The following is a 27,189-nucleotide window of genomic DNA, read 5'->3' as shown; positions in this document are numbered from 1 at the left end:
AGGGACAACTGAAAGGCTTACCTCTGATGTCACTTTAACTGCTCCATTGACATCCAATGCTATGAGTAGTGGGTTCACAACACAGGAAGAATCAACTGCATTAGGAACAACTGTAGGGTTTACAACTGGTGTTACTTCAACTGCAGCTTCTACACCAGTTATCATTACAAGTGGAATTACAACACCTGTAGAATCTACTGAGTCAGGAACCACTGAAGAATTTACCTCTGATGTCACTTCAACTGCTCCTTTGACATCAGAAATTGCCACTAGTAGGCTCGTAACACAGGAAGAATCAACTGAATCAATAACAACGGAAAGGTTCACAACAGATGTCACTTCAACTGCAGCTTCTACGCCAGTTATCACTACCAGTGGAATTACAACACCTGTAGAATTCACTGAGTCAGGAACAACTGAAGGATTTACCTCTGATGTCACTTCAACTGCTCCTTTGACATCAGACATTGCCACTAGTGGGCTCATAACACAGGAAGAATCAACTGAATCAATAACAACAGAAGTGTTCACCTCTGTAGTAACTTCATCTGCTACTTTGACATCAGATGTTGTGACCAGTGAGTTCACAACTCTTAGAGAGTCAACTGAATCAGGAACAACTGAAAGATTTACCTCTGATATCACTTCAACTGCTCCTTTGACATCTGATGTTATTACCAGCGGATTCACAACACAGGAAGAGTCAACTAAATCAATAACAACAGAAAGGTTCACCTCTGATATCACTTCAACTGCAGCTTCTACACCAGTTATCACTACCAGTGGAATTACAACACCTGTAGAATCCACTGAATCAGGGACAACTGAAAGGCTTACCTCTGATGTCACTTCAACTGCTCCTTTGACATCTGATGTTATGACCAGTGGGTTCACAACAGAGGAAGAATCAACTAAATCAATAACAACAGAAAGGTTCACCTCTGATGTCACTTCAACTGCAGCTTCTACACCAGCAATCACTACCAGTGGAATAACAATACCTTTAGAATCCACTGAATCAAGGACAACTGAGAGGTTTACCTCTGATGTCACTTCAATTGCTCCTTTTACATCAGATGTTGCGACCAGTGGATTCACATCTTTTGAAGAATCAACTGAATTAGGAACAACTGTAGGGTTTACAACTGGTGTTACTTCAACTGCAGCTTCTACACCAGTTATCACTACCAGTGGAATTACAACACCTGTAGAATCCACTGAGTCAGGAACAATTGAAGGATTTACCTCTGATGTCACCTCAACTGTTCCTTTTACATCAGAAGTTGCCACTAGTAGGCTGGTAACACAGGAAGAATCAACTGAATCAATAACAACAGAAATGTTCACCTCTGAAGTAAATTCATCTGCTACTTTGACATCAGATGATCTAACCAGTGAGTTCACAACTCTAAGAGAGTCAACTGAATCAGGAACAACTGAAAGATTCACCTCTGATGTCACTTCAACAGCTTCTTTGACATCTGATGTTATTACCAGTGGGTTCACAACACAGGAAGAGTCAACTAAATCCAAAACAACGGAAAGGTTCACCTCTGATATCACTTCAACTGCAGCTTCTACACCAGTTATCACCACCAGTGGAATTACAACACCTGTAGAATCCACTGAATCAGGGACAACTGAAAGGCTTACCTCTGATGTCACTTTAACTGCTCCATTGACATCCAATGCTATGAGTAGTGGGTTCACAACACAGGAAGAATCAACTGCATTAGGAACAACTGTAGGGTTTACAACTGGTGTTACTTCAACTGCAGCTTCTACACCAGTTATCATTACAAGTGGAATTACAACACCTGTAGAATCTACTGAGTCAGGAACCACTGAAGAATTTACCTCTGATGTCACTTCAACTGCTCCTTTGACATCAGAAATTGCCACTAGTAGGCTCGTAACACAGGAAGAATCAACTGAATCAATAACAACGGAAAGGTTCACAACAGATGTCACTTCAACTGCAGCTTCTACGCCAGTGACCAGTGAGTTCACAACTCTTAGAGAGTCAACTGAATCAGGAACAACTGAAAGATTTACCTCTGATATCACTTCAACTGCTCCTTTGACATCTGATGTTATTACCAGCGGATTCACAACACAGGAAGAGTCAACTAAATCAATAACATCAGAAAGGTTCACCTCTGATGTCACTTCAACTGCAGCTTCTACACCAGCAATCACTACCAGTGGAATAACAATACCTTTAGAATCCACTGAATCAAGGACAACTGAGAGGTTTACCTCTGATGTCACTTCAACTGCTCCTTTTACATCAGATGTTGCGACCAGTGGATTCACAACTTTTGAAGAATCAACTGAATTAGGAACAACTGTAGGGTTTACAACTGGTGTTACTTCAACTGCAGCTTCTACACCAGTTATCACTACCAGTGGAATTACAACACCTGTAGAATTCACTGAGTCAGGAACAACTGAAGGATTTACCTCTGATGTCACTTCAACTGCTCCTTTGACATCAGACATTGCCACTAGTGGGCTCATAACACAGGAAGAATCAACTGAATCAATAACAACAGAAGTGTTCACCTCTGTAGTAACTTCATCTGCTACTTTGACATCAGATGTTGTGACCAGTGAGTTCACAACTCTTAGAGAGTCAACTGAATCAGGAACAACTGAAAGATTTACCTCTGATATCACTTCAACTGCTCCTTTGACATCTGATGTTATTACCAGCGGATTCACAACACAGGAAGAGTCAACTAAATCAATAACAACAGAAAGGTTCACCTCTGACATCACTTCAACTGCAGCTTCTACACCAGTTATCACTACCAGTGGAATTACAACACTTGTAGAATCCACTGAATCAGGGACAACTGAAAGGCTTACCTCTGATGTCACTTCAACTGCTCCTTTGACATCTGATGTTATGACCAGTGGGTTCACAACAGAGGAAGAATCAACTAAATCAATAACAACAGAAAGGTTCACCTCTGATGTCACTTCAACTGCAGCTTCTACACCAGCAATCACTACCAGTGGAATAACAATACCTTTAGAATCCACTGAATCAAGGACAACTGAGAGGTTTACCTCTGATGTCACTTCAACTGCTCCTTTTACATCAGATGTTGCGACCAGTGGATTCACAACTTTTGAAGAATCAACTGAATTAGGAACAACTGTAGGGTTTACAACTGGTGTTACTTCAACTGCAGCTTCTACACCAGTTATCACTACCAGTGGAATTACAACACCTGTAGAATCCACTGAATCAGGGACAACTGAAAGGTTTACCTCTGATGTCACTTCAACTGCTCCTTTCACATCAGATGTTGCGACCAGTGGATTGACAACTTTTGAAGAATCAACTGAATTAGGAACAACTGTAGGGTTTACAACTGGTGTTACTTCAACTGCAGCTTCTACACCAGTTATCACTACCAGTGGAATTACAACACCTGTAGAATCCACTGAATCAGGGACAACTGAAAGGCTTACCTCTGATGTCACTTTAACTGCTCCATTGACATCCAATGCTATGAGTAGTGGGTTCACAACACAGGAAGAATCAACTGCATTAGGAACAACTGTAGGGTTTACAACTGGTGTTACTTCAACTGCAGCTTCTACACCAGTTATCATTACAAGTGGAATTACAACACCTGTAGAATCCACTGAGTCAGGAACAACTGAAGGATTTACCTCTGATGTCACTTCAACTGCTCCTTTGACATCAGACATTGCCACTAGTGGGCTCATAACACAGGAAGAATCAACTGAATCAATAACAACAGAAGTGTTCACCTCTGTAGTAACTTCATCTGCTACTTTGACATCAGATGTTGTGACCAGTGAGTTCACAACTCTTAGAGAGTCAACTGAATCAGGAACAACTGAAAGATTTACCTCTGATATCACTTCAACTGCTCCTTTGACATCTGATGTTATTACCAGCGGATTCACAACACAGGAAGAGTCAACTAAATCAATAACAACAGAAAGGTTCACCTCTGATGTCACTTCAACTGCAGCTTCTACACCAGTTATCACTACCAGTGGAATTACAACACCTGTAGAATCCACTGAATCAGGGACAACTGAAAGGTTTACCTCTGATGTCACTTCAACTGCTCCTTTGACATCAGACATTGCCACTAGTGGGCTCATAACACAGGAAGAATCAACTGAATCAATAACAACAGAAGTGTTCACCTCTGTAGTAACTTCATCTGCTACTTTGACATCAGATGTTGTGACCAGTGAGTTCACAACTCTTAGAGAGTCAACTGAATCAGGAACAACTGAAAGATTTACCTCTGATATCACTTCAACTGCTCCTTTGACATCTGATGTTATTACCAGCGGATTCACAACACAGGAAGAGTCAACTAAATCAATAACAACAGAAAGGTTCACCTCTGATATCACTTCAACTGCAGCTTCTACACCAGTTATCACTACCAGTGGAATTACAACACTTGTAGAATCCACTGAATCAGGGACAACTGAAAGGCTTACCTCTGATGTCACTTCAACTGCTCCTTTGACATCTGATGTTATGACCAGTGGGTTCACAACAGAGGAAGAATCAACTAAATCAATAACAACAGAAAGGTTCACCTCTGATGTCACTTCAACTGCAGCTTCTACACCAGCAATCACTACCAGTGGAATAACAATACCTTTAGAATCCACTGAATCAAGGACAACTGAGAGGTTTACCTCTGATGTCACTTCAACTGCTCCTTTTACATCAGATGTTGCGACCAGTGGATTCACAACACAGGAAGAGTCAACTAAATCAATAACAACAGAAAGGTTCACCTCTGATGTCACTTCAACTGCAGCTTCTACACCAGCAATCACTACCAGTGGAATAACAATACCTTTAGAATCCACTGAATCAAGGACAACTGAGAGGTTTACCTCTGATGTCACTTCAACTGCTCCTTTTACATCAGATGTTGCGACCAGTGGATTCACAACTTTTGAAGAATCAACTGAATTAGGAACAACTGTAGGGTTTACAACTGGTGTTACTTCAACTGCAGCTTCTACGCCAGTTATCACTACCAGTGGAATTACAACACCTGTAGAATTCACTGAGTCAGGAACAACTGAAGGATTTACCTCTGATGTCACTTCAACTGCTCCTTTGACATCAGACATTGCCACTAGTGGGCTCATAACACAGGAAGAATCAACTGAATCAATAACAACAGAAGTGTTCACCTCTGTAGTAACTTCATCTGCTACTTTGACATCAGATGTTGTGACCAGTGAGTTCACAACTCTTAGAGAGTCAACTGAATCAGGAACAACTGAAAGATTTACCTCTGATATCACTTCAACTGCTCCTTTGACATCTGATGTTATTACCAGCGGATTCACAACACAGGAAGAGTCAACTAAATCAATAACAACAGAAAGGTTCACCTCTGATATCACTTCAACTGCAGCTTCTACACCAGTTATCACTACCAGTGGAATTACAACACTTGTAGAATCCACTGAATCAGGGACAACTGAAAGGCTTACCTCTGATGTCACTTCAACTGCTCCTTTGACATCTGATGTTATGACCAGTGGGTTCACAACAGAGGAAGAATCAACTAAATCAATAACAACAGAAAGGTTCACCTCTGATGTCACTTCAACTGCAGCTTCTACACCAGCAATCACTACCAGTGGAATAACAATACCTTTAGAATCCACTGAATCAAGGACAACTGAGAGGTTTACCTCTGATGTCACTTCAACTGCTCCTTTTACATCAGATGTTGCGACCAGTGGATTCACAACTTTTGAAGAATCAACTGAATTAGGAACAACTGTAGGGTTTACAACTGGTGTTACTTCAACTGCAGCTTCTACACCAGTTATCACTACCAGTGGAATTACAACACCTGTAGAATCCACTGAATCAGGGACAACTGAAAGGTTTACCTCTGATGTCACTTCAACTGCTCCTTTCACATCAGATGTTGCGACCAGTGGATTGACAACTTTTGAAGAATCAACTGAATTAGGAACAACTGTAGGGTTTACAACTGGTGTTACTTCAACTGCAGCTTCTACACCAGTTATCACTACCAGTGGAATTACAACACCTGTAGAATCCACTGAATCAGGGACAACTGAAAGGCTTACCTCTGATGTCACTTTAACTGCTCCATTGACATCCAATGCTATGAGTAGTGGGTTCACAACACAGGAAGAATCAACTGCATTAGGAACAACTGTAGGGTTTACAACTGGTGTTACTTCAACTGCAGCTTCTACACCAGTTATCATTACAAGTGGAATTACAACACCTGTAGAATCTACTGAGTCAGGAACCACTGAAGGATTTACCTCTGATGTCACTTCAACTGCTCCTTTGACATCAGACATTGCCACTAGTGGGCTCATAACACAGGAAGAATCAACTGAATCAATAACAACAGAAGTGTTCACCTCTGTAGTAACTTCATCTGCTACTTTGACATCAGATGTTGTGACCAGTGAGTTCACAACTCTTAGAGAGTCAACTGAATCAGGAACAACTGAAAGATTTACCTCTGATATCACTTCAACTGCTCCTTTGACATCTGATGTTATTACCAGCGGATTCACAACACAGGAAGAGTCAACTAAATCAATAACAACGGAAAGGTTCACAACAGATGTCACTTCAACTGCAGCTTCTACACCAGTTATCACTACCAGTGGAATTACAACACCTGTAGAATCCACTGAATCAGGGACAACTGAAAGGCTTACCTCTGATGTCACTTCAACTGCTCCTTTGACATCAGACATTGCCACTAGTGGGCTCATAACACAGGAAGAATCAACTGAATCAATAACAACGGAAAGGTTCACAACAGATGTCACTTCAACTGCAGCTTCTACGCCAGTTATCACTACCAGTGGAATTACAACACCTGTAGAATTCACTGAGTCAGGAACAACTGAAGGATTTACCTCTGATGTCACTTCAACTGCTCCTTTGACATCAGACATTGCCACTAGTGGGCTCATAACACAGGAAGAATCAACTGAATCAATAACAACAGAAGTGTTCACCTCTGTAGTAACTTCATCTGCTACTTTGACATCAGATGTTGTGACCAGTGAGTTCACAACTCTTAGAGAGTCAACTGAATCAGGAACAACTGAAAGATTTACCTCTGATATCACTTCAACTGCTCCTTTGACATCTGATGTTATTACCAGCGGATTCACAACACAGGAAGAGTCAACTAAATCAATAACAACAGAAAGGTTCACCTCTGATATCACTTCAACTGCAGCTTCTACACCAGTTATCACTACCAGTGGAATTACAACACCTGTAGAATCCACTGAATCAGGGACAACTGAAAGGCTTACCTCTGATGTCACTTCAACTGCTCCTTTGACATCTGATGTTATGACCAGTGGGTTCACAACAGAGGAAGAATCAACTAAATCAATAACAACAGAAAGGTTCACCTCTGATGTCACTTCAACTGCAGCTTCTACACCAGCAATCACTACCAGTGGAATAACAATACCTTTAGAATCCACTGAATCAAGGACAACTGAGAGGTTTACCTCTGATGTCACTTCAACTGCTCCTTTTACATCAGATGTTGCGACCAGTGGATTCACAACTTTTGAAGAATCAACTGAATTAGGAACAACTGTAGGGTTTACAACTGGTGTTACTTCAACTGCAGCTTCTACACCAGTTATCACTACCAGTGGAATTACAACACCTGTAGAATCCACTGAATCAGGGACAACTGAAAGGTTTACCTCTGATGTCACTTCAACTGCTCCTTTTACATCAGATGTTGCGACCAGTGGATTGACAACTTTTGAAGAATCAACTGAATTAGGAACAACTGTAGGGTTTACAACTGGTGTTATTTCAACTGCAGCTTCTACACCAGTTATCACTACCAGTGGAATTACAACACCTGTAGAATCTACTGAGTCAGGAACCACTGAAGGATTTACCTCTGATGTCACTTCAACTGCTCCTTTGACATCAGACATTGCCACTAGTGGGCTCATAACACAGGAAGAATCAACTGAATCAATAACAACGGAAAGATTCACCTCTGATGTCACTTCAACTGCAGCTTCTACGCCAGTTATCACTACCAGTGGAATTACAACACCTGTAGAATTCACTGAGTCAGGAACAACTGAAGGATTTACCTCTGATGTCACCTCAACTGTTCCTTTGACATCAGAAGTTGCCACCAATGGGCTTGTAACACAGGAAGAATCAACTGAATCAGTAACAACAGAAATGTTCACCTCTGAAGTAACTTCATCTGCTACTTTGACATCAGATGTTGTGACCAGTGAGTTCACAACTCTTAGAGAGTCAACTGAATCAGGAACAACTGAAAGATTCACCTCTGATGTCACTTCAACTGCAGCTTCTACACCAGTTATCACTACCAGTGGAATTACAACACCTGTAGAATCCACTGAATCAGGGACAACTGAAAGGTTTACCTCTGATGTCACTTCAACTGCTCCTTTGACATCTGATGTTATGACCAGTGGGTTCACAACACAGGAAGAATCAACTAAATCAATAACAACAGAAAGGTTCACCTCTGATATCACTTCAACTGCAGCTTCTACACCAGTTATCACTACCAGTGGAATTACAACACCTGTAGAATCCACTGAATCAGGAACAACTGAAAGATTTACCTCTGATATCACTTCAACTGCTCCTTTGACATCTGATGTTATTACCAGCGGATTCACAACACAGGAAGAGTCAACTAAATCAATAACAACAGAAAGGTTCACCTCTGATGTCACTTCAACTGCAGCTTCTACACCAGTTATCACTACCAGTGGAATTACAACACCTGTAGAATCCACTGAATCAGGGACAACTGAAAGGTTTACCTCTGATGTCACTTCAACTGCTCCTTTCACATCAGATGTTGCGACTAGTGGATTGACAACTTTTGAAGAATCAACTGAATTAGGAACAACTGTAGGGTTTACAACTGGTGTTACTTCAACTGTAACTTCTACACCAGTTATCACTACCAGTGGAATTACAACACCTGTAGAATCCACTGAATCAGGGACAACTGAAAGGTTTACCTCTGATGTCATTTCAACTGCTCCATTGACATCTAATGTTATGACTAATGGGTTCACAACACAAGAAGAATCAACTGAATTAGGAAAAACTGTAGGGTTTACAACTGGTGTTACTTCAACTGCAGCTTCTACGCCAGTTATCACTACCAGTGGAATTACAACACCTGTAGAATCTACTGAGTCTGGAACAACTGAGAGGTTTACCTCTGATGTCACTTCAACTGCTCCTTTTACATCAGACATTGCCACTAGTGGGCTCATAACACAGGAAGAATCAACTGAATCAATAACAACGGAAAGATTCACCTCTGATGTCACTTCAACTGCAGCTTCTATGCCAGTTATCACTACCAGTGGAATTACAATACCTGTCGAATCCACTGAGTCAGGAACAACTGAAGGATTTACCTCTGATGTCACCTCAACTGTTCCTTTGACATCAGAAATTGCCACCAATGGGCTTGTAACACAGGAAGAATCAACTGAATCAGTAACAACAGAAATGTTCACCTCTGTAGTAACTTCATCTGCTACTTTGACATCAGATGTTGTAACCAGTGAGTTCACAACTCTTAGAGAGTCAACTGAATCAGGAACAACTGAAAGATTTACCTCTGATATCACTTCAACTGCTCCTTTGACATCTGATGTTATTACCAGAGGATTCACAACACAGGAAGAGTCAACTAAATCAATAACAACAGAAAGGTTCACCTCTGATGTCACTTCAACTGCAGCTTCTACACCAGCAATCACTACCAGTGGAATAACAATACCTTTAGAATCCACTGAATCAAGGACAACTGACAGGTTTACCTCTGATGTCACTTCAACTGCTCCTTTTACATCAGATGTTGCGACCAGTGGATTCACAACTTTTGAAGAATCAACTGAATTAGGAACGACTGTAGGGTTTACAACTGATGTTACTTCAACTGCAGCTTCTACACCAGTTATCACTACCAGTGGAATTACAACACCTGTCGAATCCACTGAGTCAGGAACAACTGAAGGATTTACCTCTGATGTCACCTCAACTGTTCCTTTTACATCAGAAGTTGCCACCAATGGGCTTGTAACACAGGAAGAATCAACTGAATCAGTAACAACAGAAATGATCACCGCTGTAGTAACTTCATCTGCTACTTTGACATCAGATGTTGTGACCAGTGAGTTCACAACTTTTAGAGAGTCAACTGAATCAGGAACAACTGAAAGATTTACCTCTGATATCACTTCAACTGCTCCTTTGACATCTGATGTTATTACCAGTGGATTCACAACACAGGAAGAGTCAAGTAAATCAATAACAACAGAAAGGTTCACCTCTGATATCACTTCAACTGCAGCTTCTACACCAGTTATCACTACCAGTGGAATTACAACACCTGTAGAATCCACTGAATCAGGGACAACTGAAAGGCTTACCTCTGATGTCACTTCAACTGCTCCTTTGACATCTGATGTTATGACCAGTGGGTTCACAACAGAGGAAGAATCAACTAAATCAATAACAACAGAAAGGTTCACCTCTGATGTCACTTCAACTGCAGCTTCTACACCAGCAATCACTACCAAGGGAATAACAATTCCTTTAGAATCCACTGAATCAAGGACAACTGAGAGGTTTACGTCTGATGTCACTTCAACTGCTCCTTTCACATCAGATGTTGCGACTAGTGGATTCACAACTTTTGAAGAATCAACTGAATTAGGAACAACTGTAGGGTTTACAACTGGTGTTACTTCAGATGCTCCTTTCACATCAGATGTTGCGACTAGTGGACTCACAACTTTTGAAGAATTCACTGAATTAGGAACAACTGTAGGGTTTACAACTGGTGTTACTTCAACTGCAATGTCTACACCAGTTATCACTACCAGTGGAATTACAACACCTGTAGAATCCACTGAATCAAGGACAACTGAAAGGTTTACCTCTGATGTCACTTCAACTGCTCCTTTTACATCAGATGTTGCGACCAGTGGATTGACAACTTTTGAAGAATCAACTGAATTAGGAACAACTGTAGGGTTTACAACTGGTGTTACTTCAACTGCAGCTTCTACACCAGTTATCACTACCAGTGGAATTACAACACCTGTAGAATCCACTGAATCAGGGACAACTGAAAGGTTTACCTCTGATGTCACTTCAACTGCTCCATTGACATCTAATGTTATGACTAATGGGTTCACAACACAGGAAGAATCAACTGAATTAGGAAAAACTGTAGGGTTTACAACTGGTGTTACTTCAACTGCAGCTTCTACACCAGCAATCACTACCAGTGGAATAACAATACCTTTAGAATCCACTGAATCAAGGACAACTGAGAGGTTTACCTCTGATGTCACTTCAACTACACCTTTGACATCAGACATTGCCACTAGTGGGCTCATAACACAGGAAGAATCAACTGAATCAATAACAACGGAAAGATTCACCTCTGATGTCACTTCAACTGCAGCTTCTACGCCAGTTATCACTACCAGTGGAATTACAACACCTGTCGAATCCACTGAGTCAGGAACAACTGAAGGATTTACCTCTGATGTCACCTCAACTGTTCCTTTGACATCAGAAGTTGCCACCAATGGGCTTGTAACACAGGAAGAATCAACTGAATCAGTAACAACTGAAAGATTTACCTCTGATATCACTTCAACTGCTCCTTTGACATCTGATGTTATTACCAGTGGATTCACAACACAGGAAGAGTCAACTAAATCAATAACAACAGAAAGGTTCACCTCTGACATCACTTCAACTGCAGCTTCTACACCAGTTATCACTACCAGTGGAATTACAACACCTGTAGAATCCACTGAATCAGGGACAACTGAAAGGCTTACCTCTGATGTCACTTCAACTGCTCCTTTGACATCTGATGTTATGACCAGTGGGTTCACAACAGAGGAAGAATCAACTAAATCATTAACAACAGAAAGGTTCACCTCTGATGTCACTTCAACTGCAGCTTCTACACCAGCAATCACTACCAGTGGAATAACAATACCTTTAGAATCCACTGAATCAAGGACAACTGAGAGGTTTACCTCTGATGTCACTTCAACTGCTCCTTTTACATCAGATGTTGCGACCAGTGGATTCACAACTTTTGAAGAATCAACTGAATTAGGAACGACTGTAGGGTTTAGAACTGACGTTACTTCAACTGCAGCTTCTACACCAGTTATCACTACCAGTGGAATTACAACACCTGTAGAATCCACAGAATCAGGGACAACTGAAAGGTTTACCTCTGATGTCACTTCAACTGCTCCTTTGACATCAGACATTGCCACTAGTGGGCTCATAACACAGGAAGAATCAACTGAATCAATAACAACGGAAAGATTCACCTCTGATGTCACTTCAACTGCAGCTTCTACGCCAGTTATCACTACCAGTGGAATTACAACACCTGTCGAATCCACTGAGTCAGGAACAACTGAAGGATTTACCTCTGATGTCACCTCAACTGTTCCTTTTACATCAGAAGTTGCCACCAATGGGCTTGTAACACAGGAAGAATCAACTGAATCAGTAACAACAGAAATGTTCACCTCTGAAGTAACTTCATCTGCTACTTTGACATCAGATGTTGTGACCAGTGAGTTCACAACTCTTAGAGAGTCAACTGAATCAGGAACAACTGAAAGATTCACCTCTGATATCACTTCAACTGCTCCATTGACATCTGATGTTATTACCAGCGGATTCACAACACAGGAAGAGTCAACTAAATCAATAACAACAGAAAGGTTCACCTCTGATATCACTTCAACTGCAGCTTCTACACCAGTTATCACTACCAATGGAATAACAACTGTAGAATCCACTGAATCAAGGACAACTGAAAGATTCACCTCTGATATCACTTCAACTGCTCCTTTGACATCTGATGTTATTACCAGCGGATTCACAACACAGGAAGAGCCAACTAAATCAATAACAACAGAAAGGTTCACCTCTGACATCACTTCAACTGCAGCTTCTACACCAGTTATCACTACCAGTGGAATTACAACACCTGTAGAATCCACTCAATCAGGGACAACTGAAAGGCTTACCTCTGATGTCACTTCAACTGCTCCTTTGACATTTGATGTTATGACCAGTGGGTTCACAACAGAGGAAGAATCAACTAAATCAATATCAACAGAAAGGTTCACCTCTGATATCACTTCAACTGCAGCTTCTACACCAGCAATCACTACCAGTGGAATAACAACTGTAGAATCCACTGAATCAAGGACAACTGAGAGGTTTACCTCTGATGTCACATCAACTGCTACTTTGACATCTGATGTTGTTACCAGTGGGGTCACATCTCCTGAAGAATTAACCGAGTTGGGAACCACTACTGGGTTCACATCTGATGTTATATCTACTGTATCTTCTACACCAGGTATCACTAGCAGTGGACTATCAACAAAGGACGAATCAACTGAACTTGGAACAACCGATGGGATCACAGCATTTGGGACTGGTGCAACTACAGCTGCAGCTTCTACACCAGGTATCACTACCAGTGGATTCACAAAACAGGAAGGCTCAACTGTATTGTTGACAACGGAAAAAGTTATGTCCAATGTAACTTCAGCTGCTCCTTTGACATCAGATCTTACCACCAGTGGACCTATAACATCAAGTGCTGCTGTGTCCTCTGATATTTCGACAATGGCCTTGTCTTCAGAGTCAGAGTCAACTGAATCCCAAACCACTGCAGGGTTTACAGCTGAAGTCTCATCAACCCAGGCAACTAAAGGATTTACCACTCAGATAACGGCAACTGCTCCTGTGTCCTCCGATACTTCAACAGATGCTTTGTCTACAGAGTCAGAGTCAACCGAATCCCAAACTACTGCAGGGTTTACAGCTGAAGTCTCATCAACCCAGGCAACCACAGGAATCACCACGCAGGTAACATCAAGGGCTCCTGTGTCATCAGATACTTCAACAAGGGCTTTGTCTACAGAGTCAGAATCAACTGAATCCCAAACCACTGTAGGGTTTACAGCTGAAGTCTCATCAACCCAGGCAACCACAGGATTTACCACTCAGATAACAGCAACTGCTCCTGTGTCCTCCGATACTTCAACAGATGCTTTGTCTACAGAGTCAGAATCAACTGAATCCCAAACCACTGTAGGGTTTACAGCTGAAGTCTCATCAACCCAGGCAACCACAGGATTTACCACTCAGATAACGGCAAGTGACGATGTGTCCTCTGATACTTCAACAGATGCTTTGTCTACAGAGTCAGAGTCAACCAAATCCCAAACTACTGCAGGGTTTACAGCTGAAGTCTCATCAACCCAGGCAACCACAGGATTTACCACTCAGATAACGGCAACTGCCGCTGTGTCCTCTGATACTTCAACAGATGCTTCGTCTACAGAGTCAGAGTCAACCAAATTCCAAACTACTGCAGGGTTTACAGCTGAAGTCTCATCAACCCAGGCAACCACAGGATTTACCACGCAGGTAACATCAAGGGCTCCTGTGTCATCAGATACTTCAACAAGGGCTTTGTCTACAGAGTCAGAATCAACTGAATCCCAAACCACTGTAGGGTTTACAGCTGAAGTCTCATCAACCCAGGCAACCACAGGATTTACCACTCAGATAACGGCAACTGCCGCTGTGTCCTCTGATACGTCAACAGATGCTTTGTCTACAGAGTCAGAGTCAACAGTCCCCCAGACCACTGCCGGGCTAACAGCTGAAGTCTCATCAACCCAATCAACTACAGGGTTTACCTCTAAGGTAACATCAGCTATTCCTGTGTCATCAGTTGCTTTAACTGATGCTTTGTCTACAAAATCAGAATCAACAGAATTCCAAAGTACCGCTGGATTCACACCAGATTTTACTTTTGGATTAGTTACTACTGATAAATCAATATCAGAGCAAATGTCGACTGGTAGTCTGACATCAGACCTTATAACAGGCACCAAAAGTACAGGATCCGAAACAACAGAACCTCAAACTACAATTGAATTGTTATCAACTGTTTCTCAAACTAAAAGTGTGTCAGATACACCTCTAAGTACAGGAAAAGGAACCTCAAGAGATGTAACTTCTGTAGAATCAACATCAGAGGTTCCAACCTCTGTAACGCTTTCAACAAGAAGTCAGACTACCGAAGACTTTACCATAGGGGATACATCAGGGCTCCCTGTTACCACAGATTTTACAAGCGTTAGCTCTTATACTGGAGCAGGAAAAACAGAATCCCAAACTACTAAACAATTCCCAACGGACGAGAATGAAACTACCAAAAGACAAACCACCCTATTTATGTCTAGCACTCAATCAACAATGGAATCAAGTACTGACAATAAGTTTTCAACACATCAGGGTTCCACTGTGAAGGCTTTCACTTTTGAAGGGTCCACCTTAAGTCTAACGTCCACTGAGCAGCGCACAACTCAAACACAAACTACAACCCCATCAGCTATGCTGTCCACAGAGTTTAGTACAGAAGAATTTACTGATGAAGCAACTACTTTGCAAACAACTGTTGACAGGGCTTCAACATCACTCTTTTCCACTTCTAAAATATCAACTACTACAGACACAAGGAGTACTCAGAATCAACAAACTAGTAAGATTACTCCAATGACTGAAGCTGTTTCAACAGAGGGAGAGACAACCATAAACCCTACCAGTGACCAGAAGGTCACTACATTCATGATGTTTTCTACTGATGAACCTGCATCTCCAACCAAAGGTCAAACAACAATGACCACAAGAATTACTGATCAGACTGTGACCACAATTTATCCTAAAGAAACTACAAAACAATCTCCTTCTGTGGATTTAACCCCAACCAAGCCCACAACTACACCTGCAGAAACTACAGATGAAATTGAATCATCAACAGAACTTGCTAGTTCAGCTAAACCCACTACTGTCGTTGCTACTTCTGAAGGTACAAGTGCCCCCAGTCTGACCTCTATGAGCGCAGTGACTGGTCAATTAACTTCAGAGGAAACTACCGTCAGTGATCAAACTATGACCATGGATGTCACAACTGAATTTTCTATTACAAGTGTAATAACTGGCAATATTACAGTCCCTACACTGTCAACCCTTCCTACAACAGTAGATATCTCAACAGAAGTTTCTACTAATGATGTAACAACTGGAACTGTTACAACACCAACTGATTCAACACTTCTTACAACAATTGATGTGACGCCAAAGGTTTCTACTGAAGCTGTAACAACTAGGAATGTTACAACACCAACTGTTTCAACACTGCCAACAACCATTGAGGTGACAACAGAGGTTTCTACAGCAGGTGCAACAACTGGAAATGTTGCAACACCAACTGATTCATCACTTCCTACAACAGTTGATGTGACGAAAAAGGTTTCTACTGAAGCTGTAACAACTGGCATTGTTACAACACCAACTGTTTCAACACTGCCAACAACAGTTGATGTGACAACAGAAGTTTCTACAGCAGGTGCAACAACTGGTAATGTTACAACACCAACTGTTTCAACACTGCCAACAACAGTTGATAAGACAACAGAGGTTTCTACTAAATTTACAAAAACTGGAAATGTTACAGCACAGACTGTTTCAACTCTTTCTACAACTGTAGATATCTCAACAGAAGTTTCTACTAATGATGTAACAACTGGAACTGTTACAACACTTCCTACAACAATTGATGTGACGACAAAGGTTTCTACTGAAGCTGTAACAACTGGGAATGTTACAACCCCAACTGTTTCAACACTGCCAACAACGTTTGATGTGACAACAGAGGTTTCTACTAGTAGTGTAACAACCGGAAAAGTTACAACCCCAACTGTTTCAACACTGCCAACAACAGATGATGTGACAACCGAGATTTCTACAGCAGGTGTAACAACTGGGAATGTTACAATCCCAACTGTTTCAACACTGCCAACAACCATTGATGTGACAACCAAGGTTTCTACAGCAGGTGTAACAACTAGGAATGTTACAACACCAACTGTTTCAACACTGCCAACAACCATTGATGTGACAACAGAGGTTTCTACAGCAGATGCAACAACTGGAAATGTTGCAACACCAACTGATTCATCACTTCCTACAACAGTTGATGTGACGAAAAAGGTTTCTACTGAAGCTGTGACAACAGAAGTTTCTACAGCAGGTGCAACAACTGGGAATGTTACAACACCAACTGCTTCAACACTTCCTACCACAGTGGTAATGACCACCATTGATGTAAGCACTAGGACACCAACAACAATCTCGGATACTACCCTGGATTCTGTGGTCACTACTGAACCTAGGTCTACATTTTCAGGTAATCCATTCTACTATTTGTTTTATAATGAATATTGCAAAATAGAGCTATGAAAAAATAAAGTTCTCAAAGTGTGTGCTCTCTGACATACTGTGTGTGATTCTTTTGACCATTCCATGTTTATTGAATTTATTGATTTTAATCCTTATATTTGAATGAAGAAGTATAGTGTTGAAGGCGATTTATTTTAGAAAATGAATAATTTAACAGATTTATATTGCTTATTATGATGAACAATTACATGGACATGTATTATAAGAAATTTATGAACCTAAAACAATGATTCCATGACCAGCTTCCCAGCTATGTTGTAGCTCCCCAGCTATATTGTTGATTTACCTAGATTTGTGTAAATACATCCATTTATCTGCATTAATGTAATTTCGTCTGGTTTTGGGTTTGAATCGATTTTTCTAGGCAACAAGCAAACTGTGATTAATAACTTTTGAATGGCAAAATTTGTTTAAATATATACATGTACCATACATACTGCAAATATGCAGATGCAATTGTGACTTTGTGCAAACATGCTAGACACTGTAAACAGATTTAGATTTCCGCTATTATATGGCTCTGTTTCAATGGATCTGCTTTCTTATGAATATCTTTATTGTATTGTGATAATATTTTTTTGTTAAAAACTTTGATAATTTCTTTCCATGAAATCTTGTGTTCTTCCAAAATTTAAGTTGTAATTTGTAATATCATGGAAAACTAAAGAGTTTAAACTACAATTACCATTCTATCATAAAAAAGATCCCTCAAACTTCTGTCTTATAATACTCTTTTTTAACAATTTTTTCAATTCAAGGTGTGACTGCACATGCCTATGGTGACCCACACTTTTTGACCTTTGACACAAGGTCATACAACTTCCAGGGAGAATGTGAATATCTGCTTGCATCTGACTGCCTTGCTGACTCATCACGTTTCCGAGTTGTCATAGACAACAATAAATCAACTAACTTTCCTGACTATGCACAGGTTGTTGGAGTAGACGTGACTGTAGATGATATAGTAAGTATATCCTTTCTGTTAACATGAAATTTTTTATCTTAATCAATTAAGGCACCAAAATCTGTTTTGATATTAAGGGATCATTCCATTATCCACATCAAATACATGTATGACAAATATAAATATCAAAGTAGTCAAAAAAGTGTCAAAAGTCACCCACATTGACCCAAATTACAGGACAGTGTGGACGGGAGCCATCAGGAAAATTAACAGTCCAATCCGCCCACAAAGTGGGAAAAATGGACTTTAAGTGCTCATGATAATGATGAAAGAACAAAAATCTGCATTTTGATGCTCGTCAATCCAAAAAGATCAAGATATCATATATAAACCTAAGCAGATAGGACAACAAATTATTGAGAATCTGCCATCAATTGCATTTAGCTTACAAGCAGCATTATGGAGCGTTGTAGCCCAGTGGATTAGTCTTCTGACTTTGAAACAGAGGGTTGTGGGTCCAATCCCAGCCATGGCATAATTTCCTTTAGCAAGAAATTTATACACATTGTGCTGCACTCAACCCAGGTGTGATGAATGGGTACCTGGCAGGTATTCCTTGAAATGCCACCGCTCTGTAAAAGGCTGCAGGGCTAAAGCCAAGGTAATAATATCCAATTGGGCGCATAGGGACTCATTTGGCAGTGATATGCACTACATGTATATGAGCATGTTGGTATAATTATTATTATATCCTACATACATTGACTCCTGTATAGTGATTTGTTCAAATAGCATCATGTGACCAAATATATTTCAACTATGATGTTGCGTGACATCAGACCTCGATATATTTTTCGCTATACAAATATTCTGACGTCGTTATTTCAGAAAACCAGATATTTAGCTAAACTCTCGGGCGCACCGGCCAGCGAGCGAGCTCTCCCGGGCAAGTTCCGTGATGCGTCGGTGCAGGCACTGATCTGCGTTCCGCTGAGCGCGGTGGCTCTGAGAATAGTAGGTAATTCAACGCAAGTAACCGGACTTTGCAAGCTCAGCGCATAGATTTTGGTTATAAATTATTAAAAGTAGGATATAAAACAAAAATATCAGGCGTTTCATTCGAAAGCATAGTGGAAATTGTTAATCCTCGGTTGGACTGGCAAAACTAGTATGTTTCTCCGGGCTTGGCCCCTCAGGAAAAATAGTAATTGCCAGACCAACCTCGTATGAATAATTCCACTATACTTTCTCAAAGCCTGATTTATTTGTTTATTATGGAAAACAACTACATGTATTCCTAGTACAGATTCAGACTTTCGGTAATATTGGGGGAGGAGGGTAAAGGAAATCGATCTTATTAGGAAAAAAAATTATCTCACTCTCAAAGCCGAAGTGTTGCTTTGTCCAAAAGGACGTTATTGGCAGAAGAAAAAAAATTGAAAAGAAAAGAGTGATAATGAGAGAAATTCAATGCAGCTTGACAATGCAGGAATTCTTTTCATTGTTAATCATCACATTTCAACTTCGATAAAACATTAGTGAAAAGCTACTGTAAAAGATGCTCAGGTGATTGCCAAAAATGGAATCGGCCACTTTTTCACTGACCTCATTTATCACGAACAATGTAAAACAATATCGATAAGATTGGTAATTGGATATTTGCACCATAGAAACCTAAGGTCAGGTCACTTACAGCAATTAGTAATAGTATCTTTTTGACAGTGGCTTAACGTATGTGAGGATAAGCGTTTGGAAGAATTTTACTGGATTCCCGCGGAAAAGATATGGCTCTTTTGATGAGATGCGTAGGGTACATGTGTGTGTGCTTGACAGTATAACTTTAATGGGTTATCTAGTTTGTTCCTTTTAGTTGATCTTTATCTTGTATTCCAAAAGAGAAAGTTTGATTTCAAGAGTTATTTCTAACTTGCCTTAGTCACATTTTAAACATGCAATATATCTTTTTTCTGTTTTACAGCTTATTTCTCTGATGGGACGCAGTGTATCAATTAATGGTTTAGATGTTATTCTCCCTGTACAACCATCCACTGCATTTACAGTTAGGAATACAGGCTCATCTATAGTAAGTTGATTTCAACTACTCTGAACAGAATATTAACTCCTGTTATGCAGGCTGTTTTAATTGATATGGATTCTTAGAGGTTCTGCATTATTGTTTTTGAGTTATTCAGAGATTTGAAACAGAGTTTGTAGCTTTATGCAAAATAATCTCACTTTTATTTAACTCGAACACCTGAAATTATGCGATAGAAATGATAGATGCAATGTAAGTTGTTTGATCTTTGGAAATACACAGGTACAATTCTACATCCCTGTATCTGTGAAGAGCTTTTGCACTTTAACACATGATTCAAAATGATTTTTATGCGACTTTAATTTTCATTTATTTAAAAAAAAGGTAAGATAAGTAGATTTCAGGACAAGATTTCAGTATTTATTTTAATACATGTATTCTTAAAGTTATGACCATGACTTTCAATAGCTTGAAGTGGATAAAATTGCATCTCAACTCTCTTTTACTTCTTTTTGATCACTACTTGTGAATGTTAGTATGTATCTAGTGATTCAATTCATGACGAAAAACTTCCATTTGAGAACACCATACCCCAGTTCCCCCTTCTCATCAATTCTCTTCTCCAAGTACAACAAACTGTAACTGCCTCAAGCAAGCAATTTAAGTATCAAAACACCTATTTCTTGACGTTGGTCCGAAGATAACACAACAGCCCGGCATATACAGTCACAGCAGGGGGCCACACACGATGGGATGCACGCGCAGCGCTGAGTGCGGTCCCTGTAAGCATGCCGTCATTTTTATTGGCTTACTTTCCTTATTTCGAGGTCGATTTTCTTCGTTCGAAATTGAAAATGGACTAACATTGGATTACTGAATACAATATGCCTTTGAAAACGTGATTAAATATGGAATACAATAATTTCATTCCGAAGGTCCTACTACAGGCAGAGAAGTCTTACGTAATAGCACAGCTGTTGTTTATCTTTTCGTCCCTTGCTCAATGCTCATATACTGGCCTGTGGGGGTGAAATTGAGACAGCGTGGATTACCCCTGGATTACTTGGCCAAGCGCGGTTGATAAGGGCTTGGAAATGATTTTTAAGAGATCCAAATGGAAAATTGGGTATAACACCGCAGTTTGCAATCTGAACTGCGGTCTTTATCCAAAGGGGGTTTGATGTAATGTTTAGTTGTGTTATCAATCTACTTTCTACCTCATATATCTATAAGTTGTTGAATATAAAAATAGATGTGTACAGAAGTTTGAAATGAAATAAAAACTTGTTTCCTTGAGGTTAGATTATGGTAATGTTATATAACAAGTCCAGAGTTTGAATATACATGTACACAACACATTTCACATATTAGGCAGTAGGCATCACACTATTACTTTACATATCATCGTCATCCATCATCATTTATTATTAGTTGTAGTAGTAGTAATAGTAGTAGTAGTAGTAGTGGTAGTAGTGGTAATAGTAGTAGTAGTAATAGTAATAGTATTAGTAGTAGTAGTAGTAGAAGTAGTAGTAGTAGTAGTAGTAGTAGTAGTAGTAATAGTACACTGTAGTAGTAGTAGTAGAAATAGTACAGTTGTGGTAGTAGTAGTGGTAGTATTAGTAGAAGTAGTAGTAGTACTGTAGTAATAGTAGTAGTAGTAGTGGTAATAGTAGTAGTGGTAACAGTAGTAGTAGTAGTAGTAGTAATAGTAGTAGTAGTAGTGGTGGTGGTAGTAGTGGTAGTAGTAGAAGTAGTAGTAGTAGTAGTAGTAGTAGTAGTAATAGTACACTGTAGTAGTAGTAGTAGAAATAGTACAGTTGTGGTAGTAGTAGTGGTAGTATTAGTAGAAGTAGTAGTAGTACTGTAGTAATAGTAGTAGTAGTAGTGGTAATAGTAGTAGTGGTAACAGTAGTAGTAGTAGTAGTAGTAGTAGTAATAGTAGTAGTAGTAGTGGTGGTGGTAGTAGTGGTAGTAGTAGAAGTAGTAGTAGTAGTAGTAGAAGTAGTAGTAGTAGTAGTAGTAGTAGTAGCAGCAGTAGTAGTAGTAGTAGTAGTAGAATTAGTATTAGTAGTAGTAGTAGGTAGTAGTAGTAGAAGTTGTACAGTTGTTGTAGTAGTATTAGTAGTAGTAGTAGTATTAGTAGAAGTAGTTGTAGAAGTAGTGGTAGTACTGTAGTAATAGTAGTAGTAGTAGTAGTAGTAGTAGTAGAAATAGTACAGTTGTGGTAGTAGTAGTAGTAGTGGTAGTATTAGTAGAAGTAGTAGTAGAAGTAGTAGTAGTACTGTAGTAATAGTAGTAGTAGTAGTGGTAATAGTAGAAGTGGTAACAGTAGAAGTAGTAGTAGTAGAAGTAGTAGTAGTAGTAGTAGTAGTGGTGGTAGTAGTAGTAGTAGTAGTAGTAGTAGTAGAAGTAGTAGTAGTAGTAGCAGCAGTAGTAGTAGTAGTAGTAGGTAGTAGTAGTAGAAGTAGAAGTAGCAGTAGTACATTGTAGTAGATGTATGAAAAATAATACAGTAGATGTCCTTTATCTCAGGTAATATCAAGTGATTTTGGTTTGTCTGTGGAGTGGGGAATAACATCATCTCTGACTCTCATCCTCAATTCGACCTTTGCTAACGTGATGTGCGGATTAGCTGGTGATTACAACGGAAATCCTGATGATGATACACGTACTCTTACTGGTTCTGTGGTATGTATACTTAATTGTAATGATAATACCTATATAGTGTACTTTCCATCTTAATTAGCTTCTCACAGTGCCTCAGAACAATGAGACAAGAAAAAAATATCCTGCAGATTCACAGATGACACAAAATACATAATGGTTGTCTGTCCCCCCAAAAAAGCACACTCCCCGTAGCTGGCCACTGATGTCTGGGTTTTGAAACTCTGTTGAAGAGAATTCCACAGGGCTTTCCATGAGCAAAGGTTCTCTCCCCCTTGATTTCTTTGAAACCAGAAGTTGCAATAGATTAGAAGTAATATGGGTACTTTGCCAAATATTTTGTCTGGATTCATTTACCCCTTGTCTAACCATACATGTAGATATGAATTAATAAGCCCATTTGATCATGGCTATGGTGTAGGGGAATAAATTTGGCCCCTCAAAACTTGCAATTGTTTTGCATTGACTGAATGGAAAACAGACTGCAAATTTTTTACTTCATGCCATTTGCTTCAACTGTTTGTCTGGAATGTATTCAGTCATGTAAAGTTTACAACATATATATGAGAATAAAGAAACAAAACAAAGTGGCAAAACAAGAAACAAGAATGCACTAATGTTTGACAATATCTTGATATTCTCTCTTCAAAGATTTCGCAAAACCTTTGCCATTAATACACCTTATTTAAGGGATATGATGACACAGCTTAAAAGAAAAAAAATCATCTAATTTTTGTATTTGATTTGATAAATTGTTCCAAATTTGTGGAAAAACTACATACCCTTGTCAGATATATTAACATTTGACAATGATTTAGCATTGGCTGCATGGATACATGTATTTGCAGTCAAGATCTGAAGGGGATTAGGTCTAATTGCAATAGTAAAAGAGTAAATAATTTTGTGTCTTTAAGGCTTCCCTGATGCAGTTCACAACAAGCTATGTTGAGAACCCAGAGGACTGTCCAGCCTATGAAGCACCTCCAGATGACCCTTGTGATACCCACAATGCATCAGTCATCTCTGCTGCTTCCTCTCTCTGTGATATGTTGATGAATCTGACAGGTATCTATTTTTATTTCTTTCTATCTCAATGTTTATATTTTTTGCCATGTAACAGCCAAGTCCACAATAAAATGCAGTTTATTTATGCCAACGGCTTGAAATGAGATTTTAAACATATTCTTTCAGACTCTGGTAAAGAAATAAGGAAGTTATGTTTATTAGTGTAAAGGAACACTGTCTGTTATTCCCCATTTGAAGTTCTAAATAAAGATGCAATGAAACATTGAAATTGTCTTGTATAGACCTTATGCATGTGACTTCATAATCTCACAGCGTCCTCTATCAGAGATATTGGAATATCCATAAAGATGCGGCAGCTGCTGATCACAAATGCATGCAGGACAAATGCTCTGACCTCTTAAGATGTTGGCACATTGACATCGTGTAAGATCTATCGTGTATTGTATGAAAAAGTGCTGAAGTATCTTTTTTTCTTTCTGTTACCAAATGCTCATTTTATATTTAGGGCCCTTTGGTGAGTGCATCAGACGTGTGAACACCTTGTCTACCTTCTATCAGAGTTGCCTGTATGACTTCTGTGCCACCTACCCCATTGGTGAAGGTATTTGTGATGTCTTTACAACCGCTGCTCGGGAATGCAGGATACGGGGATATGTAGTTGATGGATGGCGATCCTCTGAACTATGTCGTAAGTATGAGCAGAATATTTGATACATTGAAATTCACTACTTCTGATGATTGAGACCCTTTATCTTTGAGGTTGCTTAAAATTTACCAGAGAGGGTCTTTTTCTAATCTACATGAAAAACACTTCTTTTGTATTTAGTTTTTTTTTGAAGGAGACTGTTTGGTTTTCTCTAGTCTTCTCATGATGCTACTTTTAAGTGATAACAATGATTGATGTATATGTTGCAATATTGTTGTTAATTTTTGCAATTAAACTGTTCAACATTTATCATGTAAGCATTGTTCAGTAAGCATTTCTGCAGAAGAACTTCATTTAACTAGTTAAGCCGAATAGTTCTATTGGAGGCACCTCGAATAGAACTATTCACTGAAGGGCACAACATTACCGATGGCGGCACCTCTGCCTGTAGTTTTAACTAGAAACTCTCACGGAAAAGTGTATTATGTGCTAATTTCTCGACTTGATGAATTTATGTTGTTGTTCATCAGCTATTGAGTGTGGTGCTAACTCCACCTTCAGCTACTGTGGACCCGCCTGTCAACCCTCTTGCTACGACATACGTACAGTCTCTGGAGACGATCTCCATTGTAATGATGCTACATGTCTTGAGGGTTGCTTCTGTGATCCTGGCTATGTCCTGGAAGGGAACCAATGTGTTCCTTCAGAGTCCTGTGGATGTGTCTCAAATGGATTTTATCATATGGTAAGAGTCAAACCTGTGTTAGTGGCCACCTCTCTGTATCAACCACCTGTCTATAGTGACCACTACTGATTAACATGTAGGCAGATTGTGTGTATAAGAACCTGTCTATAGCAGCCACCTGCCTATAATGACCACTAGAACAGATTCCCATGGAGGCAGATTGTGTGTATATGAACCTGTCTGTAGCTGTCTTTTGGGGCTATTCTCTACAAGCAATCTGCTTTTTAATGGTTGTAGCCATATTTTGTACTATCTATTGCCTATGTACACTGATTAATTTTTATATTGATAGATTTATGGTTGAATAGATTGAAATTGAATACATATTGACCAGCAGTACAGGCTGAAGGGGTCAATTTACAAAGCAAATGATAAAAAAATGCAATTACTTCATGCAAACTGTAATTAAATACACTTCCAAGATATATTTCATGGCATGGAAGGAAATGGGAAGAAAGGAATACAGTAACACTAATTCTGTCATAAACCAGCCGAAACTGAGAGTGAGATGGGGCAGCATCCTAAGGTACACTAGATGTTCTCATTTTTCATTTGTTCTCCAAAATATTTCCTTTTCTATCTTATGAAATCAATCCTGTTTCAGGTTGGTGAGACCTGGCTAACAACCGGATGTATGGAGGAATGCACCTGTTCTTCTAATGGTACCACTGTCTGTCAAGCAATCTCCTGCAGCGAGTACTCATCTTGTGAGATCAGGGATGGGGTCTTGGGATGCTTCTGTAGGGAAGGGTACCAAGGAGATGGAATCAGTTGCCTCTGTAAGTCCATCAACCTGTACTCATTGCTTATGATTTTGGTCACAGATGGTTTTGTGCTGTTTATGATGATGATGATGGTGATGGTGGGGATGGTGTTGATGATGATGATGATGATGATGATGACGATGATGGTGATGATGGTGGGGATGGTGTTGATGATGATGATGGTGATGATTATGATGACGATGATGATGACGATGATGATGGTGGGGATGGTGTTGATGATGGTGATGGTGATGATGATGATGATGGTGATGGTGGGTATGGTGTTGATGATGATGATGACGATGATGATGATGATGATGATGACGATGATGGTGATGATGGTGGGGATGGTGTTGATGATGATGATGGTGATGACTGTGATTATGTTGTTCTTTATGTTGGTAATGAGGTGATGATGATGATGTTGATGATGAAGATGATGATGTTGATGATGATGATGATGTTGATGATGATGATGTTGATGATGTTGATGATGATGTTGATGATGATGATGTTGATGATGATGATGTTGTTGATGATGATGACTGCAATTATGTTGTTGTTGTTCTTTATGTCGGTAATGAGATGATGATGATTATGTTGATGATGATGATAATAATGATGGTGGGGATGGTGTTGATGATGATGGTGATGGCTTCGATTATGTTGTTGTTCTTTATGTTGGTAATGAGATGATGATGATGATGTTGATGATAATGATGGTGGGGATGGTGTTGATGATGATGATGATGGTGTTGATGATGATGATGATGATGATGATGATGACTGTGATTGTGTTGTTGTTCTTTATGTTGGTAATAAGATGATGATGTTGATGAGGAGGATGATAATGATGTTGTTTATGATGATTGTGGTGATGTGATATTCTGATGGGTGTTTTTGATCTGATGATGATGCTTGTGATAATTATG

General features: G+C 39.6%; 1 protein-coding gene across 1 annotated transcript in view; it reads left to right on the top strand.

The window, feature by feature from the left end:
• The first annotated feature begins 29 nt into the window (after positions 1–29).
• The window catches only part of LOC121428749, an 80,690-nt gene continuing 53,530 nt past the window's right edge, over positions 30–27,189 (top strand). The window contains exons 1-15 of the mRNA XM_041625565.1: positions 30–1,098; positions 1,711–5,619; positions 6,742–9,622; positions 10,178–10,298; positions 10,503–10,953; positions 11,014–11,841; positions 11,944–12,670; positions 13,805–17,417; positions 18,229–18,434; positions 20,353–20,457; positions 22,945–23,100; positions 23,991–24,141; positions 24,608–24,790; positions 25,279–25,493; positions 26,098–26,272. Coding sequence (XP_041481499.1) covers positions 62–1,098; positions 1,711–5,619; positions 6,742–9,622; positions 10,178–10,298; positions 10,503–10,953; positions 11,014–11,841; positions 11,944–12,670; positions 13,805–17,417; positions 18,229–18,434; positions 20,353–20,457; positions 22,945–23,100; positions 23,991–24,141; positions 24,608–24,790; positions 25,279–25,493; positions 26,098–26,272 — 14,758 coding nt within the window. The 5' untranslated portion in view covers positions 30–61. The remainder of the gene's footprint in view (positions 1,099–1,710; positions 5,620–6,741; positions 9,623–10,177; positions 10,299–10,502; positions 10,954–11,013; positions 11,842–11,943; positions 12,671–13,804; positions 17,418–18,228; positions 18,435–20,352; positions 20,458–22,944; positions 23,101–23,990; positions 24,142–24,607; positions 24,791–25,278; positions 25,494–26,097; positions 26,273–27,189) is intronic.

Source organism: Lytechinus variegatus, chromosome 15 (genome assembly GCF_018143015.1).
Source record: "Lytechinus variegatus isolate NC3 chromosome 15, Lvar_3.0, whole genome shotgun sequence".
Classification (NCBI taxonomy): domain Eukaryota; kingdom Metazoa; phylum Echinodermata; class Echinoidea; order Temnopleuroida; family Toxopneustidae; genus Lytechinus; species Lytechinus variegatus.
Note: the sequence above shows the minus strand (reverse complement) of the source record. Positions and strands in the feature narration are given on the sequence as shown.